General features: G+C 45.0%; 4 protein-coding genes across 4 annotated transcripts; 3 read left to right on the plus strand and 1 right to left on the minus strand.

Annotated features, from left to right (window-relative positions):
* The first annotated feature begins 3,994 nt into the window (after positions 1-3,994).
* LOC117898770 (probable cytochrome P450 313a5) lies at positions 3,995-5,843 on the plus strand. The gene is made up of 7 exons (XM_034808404.1): positions 3,995-4,155; positions 4,216-4,416; positions 4,478-4,663; positions 4,730-4,802; positions 4,865-4,991; positions 5,050-5,629; positions 5,686-5,843. The coding sequence occupies exons 1-7, from the start codon at positions 4,002-4,004 to the stop codon at positions 5,841-5,843; spliced, it is 1,479 nt and encodes a 492-aa protein (XP_034664295.1). The 5' UTR covers positions 3,995-4,001.
* A 1,024-nt stretch (positions 5,844-6,867) lies between these two features.
* On the plus strand, positions 6,868-8,756 carry LOC117898095 (probable cytochrome P450 313a3). Its single transcript, XM_034807274.1, has 7 exons — positions 6,868-7,060; positions 7,122-7,322; positions 7,382-7,567; positions 7,638-7,710; positions 7,774-7,900; positions 7,953-8,532; positions 8,589-8,756. The coding sequence occupies exons 1-7, from the start codon at positions 6,904-6,906 to the stop codon at positions 8,753-8,755; spliced, it is 1,491 nt and encodes a 496-aa protein (XP_034663165.1). The 5' UTR covers positions 6,868-6,903; the 3' UTR covers position 8,756.
* A 290-nt stretch (positions 8,757-9,046) lies between these two features.
* Positions 9,047-10,166, plus strand: LOC117898096 (phosphoglycerate mutase 2). Its single transcript, XM_034807275.1, has one exon. The coding sequence runs from the start codon at positions 9,071-9,073 to the stop codon at positions 9,941-9,943; it is 873 nt and encodes a 290-aa protein (XP_034663166.1). The 5' UTR covers positions 9,047-9,070; the 3' UTR covers positions 9,944-10,166.
* A 1,577-nt stretch (positions 10,167-11,743) lies between these two features.
* LOC117896870 (chymotrypsin-1) lies at positions 11,744-12,742 on the minus strand. The gene is made up of 2 exons (XM_034805400.1): positions 12,067-12,742; positions 11,744-12,009 (listed from the first exon to the last, which is right to left on the minus strand). Exons 1-2 carry the CDS (start codon positions 12,733-12,735, stop codon positions 11,845-11,847), a joined length of 834 nt encoding a protein of 277 aa, XP_034661291.1. The 5' UTR covers positions 12,736-12,742; the 3' UTR covers positions 11,744-11,844.
* Positions 12,743-13,498: the final 756 nt, after the last annotated feature.

The following is a 13,498-nucleotide window of genomic DNA, read 5'->3' on the forward strand; positions in this document are numbered from 1 at the left end:
CGCACATCCTGCAGAGCACCGTAATTGCTTTCTGCCTTTAGCGCCTCGCCTATTGTCATGTATGACGAAAACTTTATTATTTCCATTGTTCGACGGTGTCGACGCTGACGTGTCGTATGGGTAATGGCTGGAAAGTGACAAATCTACGATATTCGAAGAGAGTGCTAAAACGATATTCAAGGACACCCTATAAGGCATTCAAAGGGTGCTTATACGATATTCAGTGAGTCATTTAACACGATATTCGAGTGTGGAAAATCTCAAGAGTCCCATATTTTGTAAAAATAGAATAGAAATAATTATATGACTTTTGTATTTTTCCTTTTATCTTATTTTCGTAATTAACACAGTGCTTATTTTTATTCTGATATATACGAGTACGATATACCAATTCCAAATTCAATTTTCGCGACTGGGAGTGCAGCTAAGCGGCAGCATCAGCATTTGTCCATTGATTCATGGTGCAGAACTTAACCTCGAATCCGAATGAAGTAAACGCAGCGCAATGAAGCTACTGATTGTTGAACTCTTGAACTGTATCGGGACTTGATAGAAACGCAATCAAATAATTGCGCAAAGTGTGCCACAATCAAATATAGCAACAAATTAACCAAACGCCAACACCACCAAACATTCTCGCACTGCAAATCGATAAAGCCCCAGAGAGAGAGGAGAACTGAGGGAAGGAGATGCTCGTAGATGAAAAAACCACAGAGAAAATATTATGGAATTATCCAGTTGGTGGGGATGGATCGCGCAGACCGAAAAGCGATAAGTTTACAATTGCTTATGACTTCAATTAATCTGTGAAAGCGCCTACGCAGGCAGGCAGGCAGGGCAGGGCAGGCGGCCATGCGACGACCAGGCGAAGGCGGAGGAAGGCATTCAGAGTCAGGCAATCGATGTCTGGACTGAGAATTCTTCTGCACGAAAATAGAAATTGCAATTGAACTTCGGGAGAAAAAACTGGCTGTGGTCTGGCTTTGGGTCGGGCTCTGCAGCTACAGCTACAGCTCGTACAAGCTCAACTTCAGGTTCGGGTCTCAGACCGCAAACGCAGCCGCCGCAAGACAATTGACCTGAAATTTCATTGAAGATGTGCCCGGGGGTCTAGCCCCCGGTGCTCGTACAGTGCAGTCTTTGAGCAGAACATCAGAACCCAAAAGAAAACGGTAAATGGCTTAGTCATTGGCCGACTCCCAGGCACCACGATGATGAGGAAGAAGGTGCAGACGATGATTGTAATCACGATCATTATAATTATTTGACTTTGGCACTATTATCAAAATGGAATCGCATGCATGTCCATGTACACGTCGCCCTATGGGTGGGTACTGTAGACTGTGGACTGGGAACTGGGAACTTGAACTCGCACGCATCTGCAGATGCAGCCAGGATGGAACCAGAGCTTGGCCCTATTTCACACACCCACGCGGATGGGATGGGGAGTCATGTGAGCACAGCACCCTCTCGGGACAGCCTACAATGGAGAGCATTCAGATATTATTAATAATGAATTTAGCCAACAATTTCCATCTCTCCGTTTCTTCTTTTGTGCTCGTAATTTTTTGCAGGTGTTTGCATCCTTTTGCCGCTTCATTTTCAATTTACGCAAATGGAATCCGATTCGCGTCGGAAAATGATCTTCCGATGTGGCAGACACACATGAGGCACTCGCCAGGTGCTCAAATTGCCACAGGTACGGGGCCGAAATTCAAACAACAGCCACAGGAAGGGGTTATCCGAGCAAAGTTCATGGCCAGTGGACGTGTGTGCTCAGATGCATCTTCATCTCGATTGCAGGCCTTTGCGCAGCTGTGCGGTAGCCTCTGCTGACCACTTGGATTATTTTGGTCAGCCACTGGTTCGGTGGATCTACGGATGTCATTTGTGGCACCTTTGAACTCCTCACGCGCCTCCTGGAAATCATGAAAGCGCCGCATCTAACACGGAAAGTGGTAAGCGATTTTTCTTTTATTATTTTTTTGTGCTTTAACTTTTTTGCAAGTTTCTTGTTGTGTTGTTTGTTCAAGGAAAATTGAAAAGTTGATTAAGTTGCAGGTGAAATGTAATCATTGGTTATGGTTGGGTCTTGTAGCCAGAGCCTGAAATTGGGGAAATGGAAAAGTATATTGAAAGTTGTCTGTTGATGGGGATACATCATCAAAATATATACATCAAATAAAGATACATTGTTGTGCAGTCTATTAAGTGGGAGGTGTGGTTGAAATACTTTCAAGTTAAGGGATACGTTCAAAGATATTCACTGGCCTAAAGTTTGATATACAAAGGATGAATTTCACATAAATATTTTATTTATTTCTGGTTTTGTTTCCCACTTCGACACACCGTTGAACAAATATTGTTTATGTACACGTGCACACACGTTTATAAATTATACAAAATGTGTCCATTGTCAGTCATCTGTTGCATCTATTGCAATTTATCTGCCATAGTCGGGGCACAGTAACCACTTGGCAGATGGTAAATCACTTTGGAAACCATAAAACTGATGGGGTAAAAGGCGAAATGAAAATGAAAACATGTCAATGTGACTAGGTAAAATGGAGCTCAGCATAAAATGAAAGATTTGTGCCCGAAGAGCGAGTGGCTTCCATTTGGGGCCGCCTGATGAGGAGGATCTCCGACCCGGGCCAGAGTCAAAGTCAGAGCCAGAGCCAGAGCCAGGGCACAGAAGCAGCCATAAAGAAGCTTTTATGGCCACTGGACTCCAGGCGAAGCCGATGCCCCAAGTCGAGATGATAAATTGTCTACCATGGCCAGTTGGCTGGCTGGACGTTTGTCGATTATTTCCCTAGTTGCTTTTTATTTTTGCTTAGGCAGGTCGACAACTTTTCACTGCCGACGACACTAACGGCTACCATAGATCAGTGCCGAGCTGGGAGTCCTCTCCACTCGAGTCTCCCAATCCAGAGACTCCACTGAACATTAGATTAGACAATTTGTAGAGGGGCTCTGCGCTGGCGAACAGTCTGTGCCTGCAAGCAAGCGCCAGGGTCGAGGCTTTATGGAATTTATCAGCCCACGATCCCACTCTCCCGACACTCTCCACTCTCCTCTGGCATTCACAGTTTCCTCTTCGTGTTAATTGAAAATTGTACGGTAATGTTGCTTATCGCGCTGCTATCACAGACGTCGACGTCGTCGTCCCCAACATTGGGTGTCTCTGGGACTTGCGTGTGCCGTGCCGTGCCGTGCCGTGCCGTGTTCATGTTTCGTGGACAGCCTGCCGCACTGCCGCAATGCCACACCTCGAGAAGCCGCACTTGGTGCCGTGCCTCGAGCCACGCATCGGATCTGACTTTTATATATTACGAGTGTTCGATGCGGCTGCTGGCGGGTGAAATTTCTTTCTAACACTTTTTGACAACTTTCGGTGGAACGCACTTAAAAACAATTTATCGCCGCTGACATTTTTCGAGACTTTAATTGCCCCACACACACAGTATCACACAGTGCTCGGGCGCTATGGTCCAGCTTCTTGTCTACTCTTTGGACCAACTGCTTGGGGCTTAGACGGGTAAGCGGCTTCTTAGACTGGTAAGCAGTTGACACGATTCGCGGCTTAATTGCTTTTTCCACCCAATATGAATGATGGATGATGCTTCGATGGAGAGCATAGAGCGGAGGTTCCTCGTACTCTACAGGAATAAACACTCGGAGCATGTAAATAGACGAAATGAAGCTTCAAAATGTTATTTCTTTGAGTACACCTGCTTTATTTCACTGCCAATTGGCACTCCATTGAATTATGAGTGCTCTGTATACACATACTTATGTACAAATTTGGAACATTTCAAGGCAGTTCAGGGTGCACTTAGCTTCAATTAGCTCCAGTGATAGGTACATACATACATACACATATAGTAATAAATACTTAGTAAAGTTCCTCCCAGTTTTATATAAAGCACCCGTGGGGCCCTCCCAAATAAATCAGTAGCTAAAGTCCAGCCAATAGGATCGTTTATCATACAAATAAAATGTACTCGTTGCAACTGTGGATTGTTGTGGTGATACTTGCCTGGATATATTTTCTGTGGAGCCGACGGAGATTCTACTTACTGATGCTGAGGGTGAAGGGTCCCATGGGATATCCTCTCGTTGGCTTTTATCTGCAGTACTTACGGAATAAACGTGATTGGAACTACCAAAATAAAATTAAAGCTATTAAAATTTAACCCTTCGCATTATCAGGTAACACGGACCAACGCGTTAAATATTACCAGAAGTATGGACCAACCCACCTCTCATGGCTGGGCACAGTGCCAGTCCTGCTGACATGTGAGCCAAATGTTGTCCAGGACATTTTAACGTCACCCCATTGCCTGGACAAGAGCCATATTGCGTGCAATGCCTTACAATTGACTGCTGGTCCGGGAATTATGGCATTACGAGGTACAATAATGCATCCAAAATCCTATACCAATATATTAAAGTACAAATTCTCCTGCATTAGGATCACATTGGGTTGAGCGTCGCAAACAGATGAATCCCTCATTCAGACACAATGTCCTGATGAGCTTCCTTCCGCTGTTCAATGAAGAGACGAATAACCTGATCTCTTTGCTTCACACTTTTGTGGGGCAGGGTGAACAGAAACTGTTGCCGGAGTTTATAAACTGGTCGTTTACAACAGCGCTCCGTAAGCCATCTCTCTTTTCAGTTCCTTAGTAATCGATCCTAACCATCAATGACTATTCACATTTAGAATCGACAATGGGCAGCGACGTGAAGGAGAATCCAGACATCAAGAATGGGACGCTACTCAACAAATTTCATTAGTAAGACTGGAATTACTTTTGCTCAAAAAATCATCAGTTTGTAATCCTCAAACACGTTATAGTCTCTTGGAAGATACAAATCTCTCAGTGATACATCCTTGGCGCCAGAACCAGATCATTGCAACACTCTTAGGCATCCAACAGCGGAGATCAAAGATGCTGAATTATTTGAATGCCTTTGCTCTATCTGTATGTAAGACATTTCGGCGCTATAAGCATTACAAATATCAAATATTTTCCGGTTCAGATAATAGAGGAAAAGCTGAAGACACAAACAAATGCAAGCCAAGAATCTTTTGCGAGCAGGAATACAGTTATCAATAGGGTTGTGGAATTGATAAAAAGCGGAGAGCTTTCCTACGCAGATGCCATGGGCGAGTGCCTTCTTACCATCGTTGCTGGCTTCGAGACATCGGCCGTAACAGTCTTTACCACTCTTACTTTGTTGGCCCTATTTCCAGAGCATCAAGAGGCAGCATTTGAGGAGCTGAAAAATGTCTTCCCTAATGGAGCAGACTCTGAGGTCTCCCACGATGACATACAGAAGCTTGTGTTCTTGGATCGTGTGGTGAACGAGTCGATGCGGTTGCTACCTCCAGTCCCTCTACTCCCACGGGAGACTTCAGCGGACTTGCAACTCACAAATGGTGTTCTAATCCCCAAAGGTGTTACAGTTGCCATCGACATATTGAACGTTCATCGCAACAGGAATTTCTGGGGCCCGGAGGCAGATACCTTCAATCCCGACAACTTTCTTCCCAAACACATTCGAGAAAGGCATCCCTACGCTTTCATTCCGTTCAATAAGGGCAAAAGAAATTGTCTAGGTGGACTATTTTTGCTGAATTCTTTGAAGAGATATTATAGTATTATCTACTTTCAGGCTGGAAATATGCGGAGCTCTCTACAAAGATTGCCTTGGCCAAGATACTGAGGAACTTTCGCTTCAGCACAAGCTTTCGTTATGAGGATATCTCCTTCCTTGATAATATTGTTATGAACTTAAGGGAAAAACCCCTTTTTGAAGTGCACAGGAGATGATTAACATAGTCGGATAGACTTTGATTAGTAAAAATCCAACTGCCTTTTCGAATCCAACAGCGAATTGCAAGCATTCTTATAATTACATTGTTCATTTGATAAATTCAGGACGTTTATTAATTAAATTCCTTTTTTGTTTGGTATTAGCTTCGATTGCACCATTCGACAAAATCCAAATTTTTGTCCTCAAGGAACCAAATCAAATTTTCTGGTACATTTTGAGCTTCACATTTGTTGAATTAATTATAATTTATTTTATACGATACAACCATTTTTTAAAAACTTTTAAATCTTTTTTTTATAATGCTTTTTTGTGAGGTTCCTTTATTCACATCAAATATACATAAGTATATTAAAAATGGTTGTGAAAAATTTGGCACAATTTGGCTAATTGGCACAGCTAGATATTGAACCCAAGCACTTTGTGGGTTGAGTTTACCGTCTGGGAAATATTAAGCTTTCTAATTCAAAATATGTGATATTTTTACAGTCCGCTTTCTTGAAAATGTACACTTTAAAATCTCAGGAAAAGTCGGAAATCGTGTCTTTATTTTTTTATTGTGTAAGGTGCATTAATTCGGAATCTTAAGGTATTGCTCATTAAAATATAAATCTAAAATTCAAATAACTTAAGTTATGTGTCAATGTCTAGGCTCGTCGTAAAAAAAATCTGGCTGGGTTCCTCGAGGAAAAATTGTGTCGGGTAGTATAATTATTCGAGATCTACAAAGTTCGAAATGGTGGATTTTGTTGTATCTTCAAGACTTTTTCTTTGAAGCGTTATGACATTAAATTCCCATCCCTGTGCTTGCCAAGTTTAGACTGAAGGGTATGCTAATACTTAGCCCGAAATTCTAAATATTTGTAACAGCTTGAAGTAATTTGAGGCACTCTGAGTTTATTTTAGCTACTCAAGATAGCTTTTATTATTTTTATTTTTTATTATATACAAAGTATACTTGAAGTTCATTGTTTCATTCTCACATAAACAACATTTCATATAAAAGCTCATACAGAGCCCCAAATTTACTTCAATCTGTGAAATCAGAGGTTCAGTCGAATGATGATCTCGTCGCAACTCTGGATAGCTGTGGGAATACTTGCCTGGATATATATTCTGTGGAGCCGGCGGAGATTCTACCTGCTGATGCTAAGGGTGAAGGGTCCTGCAGGATATCCCTTGCTCGGCATATCCATTAAGTATCTATGGAAAAAACGTGAATAAAGCCCCACACAGCACCATTAAAGGTATTCCTTACTAATACGACATATCAACAGGTAATATGGCCTTACGCGGTAATATATTCGAGAAATATGGACCCACCTTCCTCACGTGGCTGGGCCCAGTGCCAGTGCTAACGACATGTGAGCCAAATGTTGTCCAGGATATTCTATTGTCTCCCCATTGCATGGACAAGAGCCAGGCTGCCTGCAATGCAGTAACAAAGACTGCCGGTGCGGGAAATCTAGCGTTACGGGGTAAGATAATAAACCATCCATCTTGGAGCCGTGTCAATACATAATTTCTTCTGCCTCAGGGTCACAATGGGTTGAGCGTCGCAAGCAGATGAATCCTTCATTCAGGCACAATGTCCTCATGAGCTTCCTTCCGATCTTCAATGGGGAGGCGAAAAGCTTATTATCCTTGTTGGACACTTTTGTGGGTCAGGGTGAAAGGGAAATATTGCCGGACTTGCTAAACTGGTCCTTCAGAGTAGCCAGTCGTAAGAAATCAATCTGTTTAGCCCTTTAGTTTAATGTGTTAACCATCAATGAATATTTATCTTTGCGCAGAAACAACACTGGGCAGCAATGTGAAGGAGAATCCAAACTTCATAAATGGGACACTAATAAAAAACTTCAACACGTAAGAAACAATTACTTGATCATTTCAGCAATTTGTGTGACTTATTACGTACAAACCTGTTAGTATTTTTGAGCTTACAACACTGTCGGTCGTATTGCCGTGGATCCAGAACAGAACTATCGCAACGCTGCTTGGAATTGAAAAGAAAATAACAGAAGCGAAGTTGTTGATGGATGAACTATTGAGACCCGTGAGTAAGAAACGTAATATGTGTCATTTACTTCAAACATTTTTCAATTCAGATAATTGAGGAAAAGATGAAGAATACGCCAGATGAAAGCCAAGAATCCTTGGCGAGCAGAAACACGGTGATCAATCGGGTTGTGGAGTTCCTAAAAAGCGGAGAACTTTCCTACAACGATGCCAAGGGCGAGTGCGGTATTATCGTTGCCGCTGGCTTCGAGACAACCGGCATAACAGTCTTTAGCACTCTCACTTTTTTGGCCATGTTTCCCGAGTATCAAGAGGCCGTCTTTGAGGAGCTGAAAGATGTCTTTCCAAGTGTAGGAGACTTTGACGTCTCCTACGAAGACCTACAGAAACTGGTGAACTTGGATCGTGTGTTGAAAGAGTCGATGCGGTTAATCCCAGCGGTTCCATTGGTCCCACGGGAAACCTCGCACGACGTGCGGCTATCCAATGGCATTGTATTACCCAAAGGCTTGGCAGTGAGCGTCGACATATTCCACACGCACCGCAACAAGGATGTCTGGGGCCCGGAGGCAGACAAGTTTAATCCCGACAACTTTCTTCCCGAAAATATTTCGAAAATTCATCAATATGCTTTCATTCCGTTCAGCAAGGGAAAGAGAATTTGCATTGGTTGGTTGGACATTCGATGTAATTGAGTAGATATTATAGTATTTTTCCGTTTACAGGCTGGAAATATGCGGAAATTAATGTAAAGATTGCCCTCTCAAAGATTTTAAGGAACTTTAAGCTGAGTACAACCTTTCGTTCAGAGGATTTTGTATTCATTGACAACATTGGAATGGAGTTTGGTAAGAAACCTCTTCTGGCACTACAGCGAAGGAGTCCACAATAAAGCTAAGGGTATACCTTATAAATGTGTACAGAATTAATTATATTATACGTATGATTTGTTAACCTGTACAAACCCAGGGGGTTTTGAATTAAAAGCTGGAATTTCGTGTAAATATATCTCAGGTTAAGCACTGCAAGGTGGAGATCACTTGGAATTATTTGCTGACCTATGAAAACCTTATTAAAACCCCCAGAATCGCTCAATTTTGGCAGTAGATCTGAAGCTTACATATCGTTCAAAACCATCTTTGACAAATTAGTCGAAAATTGTTTAAAAATGTGAAATTAAATTCGAGACAAAATTATATCTAATAAAATGTTGGCGCTTGCTAGAACTCCATGGGGAAGTCAAGTATTCAAGGGACTGACGAAACTTCGTCCTATATTCAGCTGCTCCTACTCGAAGAATTCATGCAAGAAGGAGAAAGGCCGGTATAAGATCGTGATGGTGCGGCATGGCGAGTCCGAGTGGAACCAGAAGAATCTGTTTTGCGGCTGGTTCGATGCCAAGTTGAGCGAGAAGGGGCTGCAGGAGGCTTGCTCGGCGGGAATAGCACTCAAGAAGGCCAATATGAGTTTCGATGTGGCCTTCACATCGCTGTTGTCGCGAGCACAGGACACCCTGGCGGCTGCTCTGTCGGCCAGTGGTCATAAGGAGATCCCAATCTGCAAGACATGGCGCCTGAACGAGCGACACTACGGCGGCCTGACGGGATTCAACAAGGCTGAGACGGCCAAGAAGTTTGGCGAGGAGAAGGTGAAGATCTGGCGGCGCAGCTTCGACACGCCGCCGCCTCCAATGGAGAAGGATCACAAGTACCACGACTTCATTGTGAACGACCCGCGCTACTGCGGCCAACTGGAGCCCAAGGACTTCCCGAAGTCAGAGTCCCTCAAGCTGACAATCGAGCGCTGTCTTCCCTACTGGAACGAAGTGATCGTGCCCCAGATCAAGGAGGGCAAGCGGATCCTAGTTGCCGCCCATGGCAACAGTCTGCGTGGTGTGGTCAAGCACCTGGAGGACATGTCCGATGAAGCCATCATGGGACTCAATCTGCCAACGGGAATACCCTTTGTCTACGAGCTGGATGAGTGCTTGAAGCCGCTGGGCACTATGAAGTTTCTCGGTGATCCCGAGACGGTGAAGAAGGCCATGGAGGCGGTGGCCAACCAGGGCAAGGCCAAATAGTCAGATTCGACCTAAAACTGTCCGATTTTTGATACCCGCCAAAGGTGGACAACTCTCTGTCGGGGAAGGTCAAAATAATCAATGTTCAATCCACTTGCATGCCAAACAAAAAACAATTCCCCACGGAACTGGGAACTGGGAATCAAGAATCGGAATCTCCGACCGAGAATTGTGGCGAGAAGCGAGCGAAAGTCAAGCAGCAAATAAATTTATTTGATTTTAATTGACAATGAAAAGTCAACAGAGATGGGCAATGGACTCTTGGTCGTGGTCTTTGGTCGCGGTCTTTGTTTTGGTCTTGCTCTCAGGGTCTGGATCTGTGGGTCTCGGTCTCGAACTGGGTCTGAACCGAGCCCAAGTTATGCCTGGCATATTCATATTTATATTTTCATTGCGTTCGTTTAACAAATCAGGGAATCAAGTGTGTCGCGTCAATTTTAATTGCTGTCCCTGTCCCTGTGTTCTCTTTTTGGATGAGTCTGGGTCTGGGTCTGGTTCTGGGTCTGGTGTTCTGCTTCTTCTTTGGGCTGCTGCCTCTGGAATTTCAAATGGGTCGAATTTTAATTTGTTTAAATGAAATACTCATTTAGGTCTTATTGACAAACAAATTGAATTGATTGATCTAAATGAATTTATTCTCCAATGTGCAGCACAGAGTCTCGACTGTGAGTCGAGTCCCGCCCAGCGGATGGCACTAGGGATGGGATGCTATGGGATGGGGTTGAAGATGGTTATGGGTTCGGCTTACTCTTGCACTGCTTTGACCCGCTGTTAGCTTTCCATATATACTCGTACATATGCATGTGGGGAGTGAGTGCGGATGAGTGCCAGATTTTCCATGTTATGCTCTCGTGGACCGTAGCCGAGGTCTCAGCTGGTAAATTGAGAGCGTGAAACGAGCAACGAAACTGACACTGTCCGACAAAAGATGTTAGAGATTATATACAGATCAATACACTGCGCTGCATTATTGGGCAATAATCCCCTTTTCAATTCTAGTGGCAAGAAAAACCTCTTTAAAACCCTCTTTGAATGGAGCCAAACCCATAGAAAAACACACAACTTTGTTGCACAGTGTTGCTGAAAAGAACCCAAACTCAAAACCATGAGCTCCACATTATTTGAACTTAATTACACAGCCGTAGAAGTAATCCATGAGTCCATGCCAAAGCGAAGCGGAGTCGAAGCTAAAGTTGGAGTCAAAGTCGGCGCCCCGGCAAATCGTTTCCACTACAAATACAAAATGCGGCATAGAAATTGCAGAAACATAAAAATGTTTGCACTTCGTATTTGTCGCACATAAAATCTAATATCGAATTACAAGGCGCACAGGCCTCTCCTCTCACACGGGACGCAGTCCTCCTCGGTTCCAGTTCCAGTACCCAAAACGCAAACGCGAAAGTCTTCCAGCCTCTGGGAGTGGAGTGGAGTGTGCGTGTCAGCGAAACTTTGTGGCAGTCTCCTACGGCTCCTTCTTGCCTCCGCCGGCTGCACGGCACCACCACCAGCACAGCCTCCTTCGGGGGGACTGTCCATAAAGAAACTGAATTGAGTTAAATGTGCGATAAATTGCTTTTTGCATTTATCATGGTCGCCCTGGCAGGCGGCAGGCAGCAGCAGCAGCAGCAGCCACAGTTTCTCGCTGGAGCCAAGCCAAGCCAAGCCTAGACCATGAAGAGGAGAGCCTCTGCCGACTCCAGTGCCTCCTCCTCTTACTCCCTAGATTCCAATCCCTCCTCACTCCTCCCTACTGCGTCTGTGTGGCGAATATTGAACAAGATTTTTAATTAGTCGCCAAAACGAAGGAGAGGGGAGCGGGAAACTAAATACGAAGACTCCAAGGAAGGAATTTATTCGCTGCAATGAGATTGCTTTATTTATACGTTGTCCGAATGTATTTATTAGGCCAGATCCTGGTTGATCACCTTGCTGATGTAGGGCAGAAAGCTGGAGACGCGCGTGTACACATCAGGCCTGCCCTGGGCACAGGTGGCGGAGCCATACGAGACGATGCCCACCAGTTGGGGACGAGAGCCAGCCATAATAAGCGGTCCACCAGAGTCGCCCTGTGGGGGAGGCACACTCTATGTGTCGTCATATATGGAAAATGTCTATGGGCTTACCACGCATGCACCTTGTCCCTGGGTTGCCAGGGCACAGATCTCGTTCCGGGTCACACGGAAACCCTTCTGGTTGCACTCCTCATTCGAAATGGTGCTGTAGTGCAGCGCCTGGAGATGATCCGGCAGGCTGGCCGAGGCTGTAGCAGGAGTAGTTGATCCCCAGCCCGTGAGCCGCACCGACACCTTCTCGCCCACGCGATCCGTTCCACCCAGATGGATGGTCCCGACATCAGCGCGATTCAGGCGGAATGGAGGCGTCACCTTGATCAGGGCAATGTCGTTTATGATCCTTGGACTCATCGTGTACTGGGGATGCACATGCTTGGCCAGCACCCGGTGTCGCAGGCCCCCGGACTTCCAGTTGAGGGTGCCAACCACCACGCTGATATTCTCCACCTTCATCTTCTCCACGCAGTGGGCAGCCGTGAGCACATGCTGGGCACTGACTATGGAGCCCCCGCAAAAGTGACTCCAGCGTCCGCGGCGCTGCACCTGCAGGGAGATCTGGAAGGGCACTGTCTCGTTTACCAGTTGGCCACCATTGATCCTGGTAGGTTCTGTGGCAGTTTCCTCGAACCGAACCGCATCTGTTGTGGTTTCTGCAGGGGCTATCCAGGCGGCCACAGCGGTCACACTTAAATAGAGACAGAATAACTTTAAAGCGATCATCGCGAGGTACTCCGCAGCGAATGAGTTGGAAATGATAACCTCCCACGGTTTTTATACCTCCCAGTTGGGGGTTGAGCTTATCATTTTATTTGGCGTAAGGTTGAAGCATGTAAATGTTTGTGAACTTGAAATCTGCCGAAATTGGGGTTGTGTTTGGTTTACATAAAATATATACACACGATCTGAATGGGTTCGGGGATCGGCTAGAGAAGAATTATGTGCAAGGATACTCCGCAAGTACAGGCAAACAGTAGTCCAATTGGATCACCCGCTGTTCGTCCCTTGCGTGTCTGGTTATCATAAGCTGGCGGAGATCAGCGAACCTCCCATCATATCCCATCTGGGCCCAGAGACGTCGCTTGACAGAAGCGCCTACCTGTTGTCATCAATTAGGTAACAAGCTCACGCGACCGATAAATATTAAGCCAGCCCAGGCCAGCCCAGCCCGGTCCGCTCTAGCCGTATCTGATTCCACACTCACTCACACACAACTGGGGAGCAGTGTATCTGCACTGTGCTCCGTGGCTTGATCTCTTATCTGATTTGCAAATAAAAATCTGTTTAATTTGCCCAATGCCTGAGTTGGAGCGAAGCCAATGCCAGATCGCTGCATGCTACGTACCTGGGAGTCATAATTTATATAAGACCAGAGATCAGTGTGGGGGGAACGTGGACGTGGAGGCACTACACTGCACCTTGCGAGGCGCTGCCAAGCAAATTAAGTACTAAAATAAACGACCAATTTACTGATTATGCAAAACAC

This window comes from Drosophila subobscura, chromosome O (genome assembly GCF_008121235.1).
Source record: "Drosophila subobscura isolate 14011-0131.10 chromosome O, UCBerk_Dsub_1.0, whole genome shotgun sequence".
Lineage (NCBI taxonomy): Eukaryota > Metazoa > Arthropoda > Insecta > Diptera > Drosophilidae > Drosophila > Drosophila subobscura.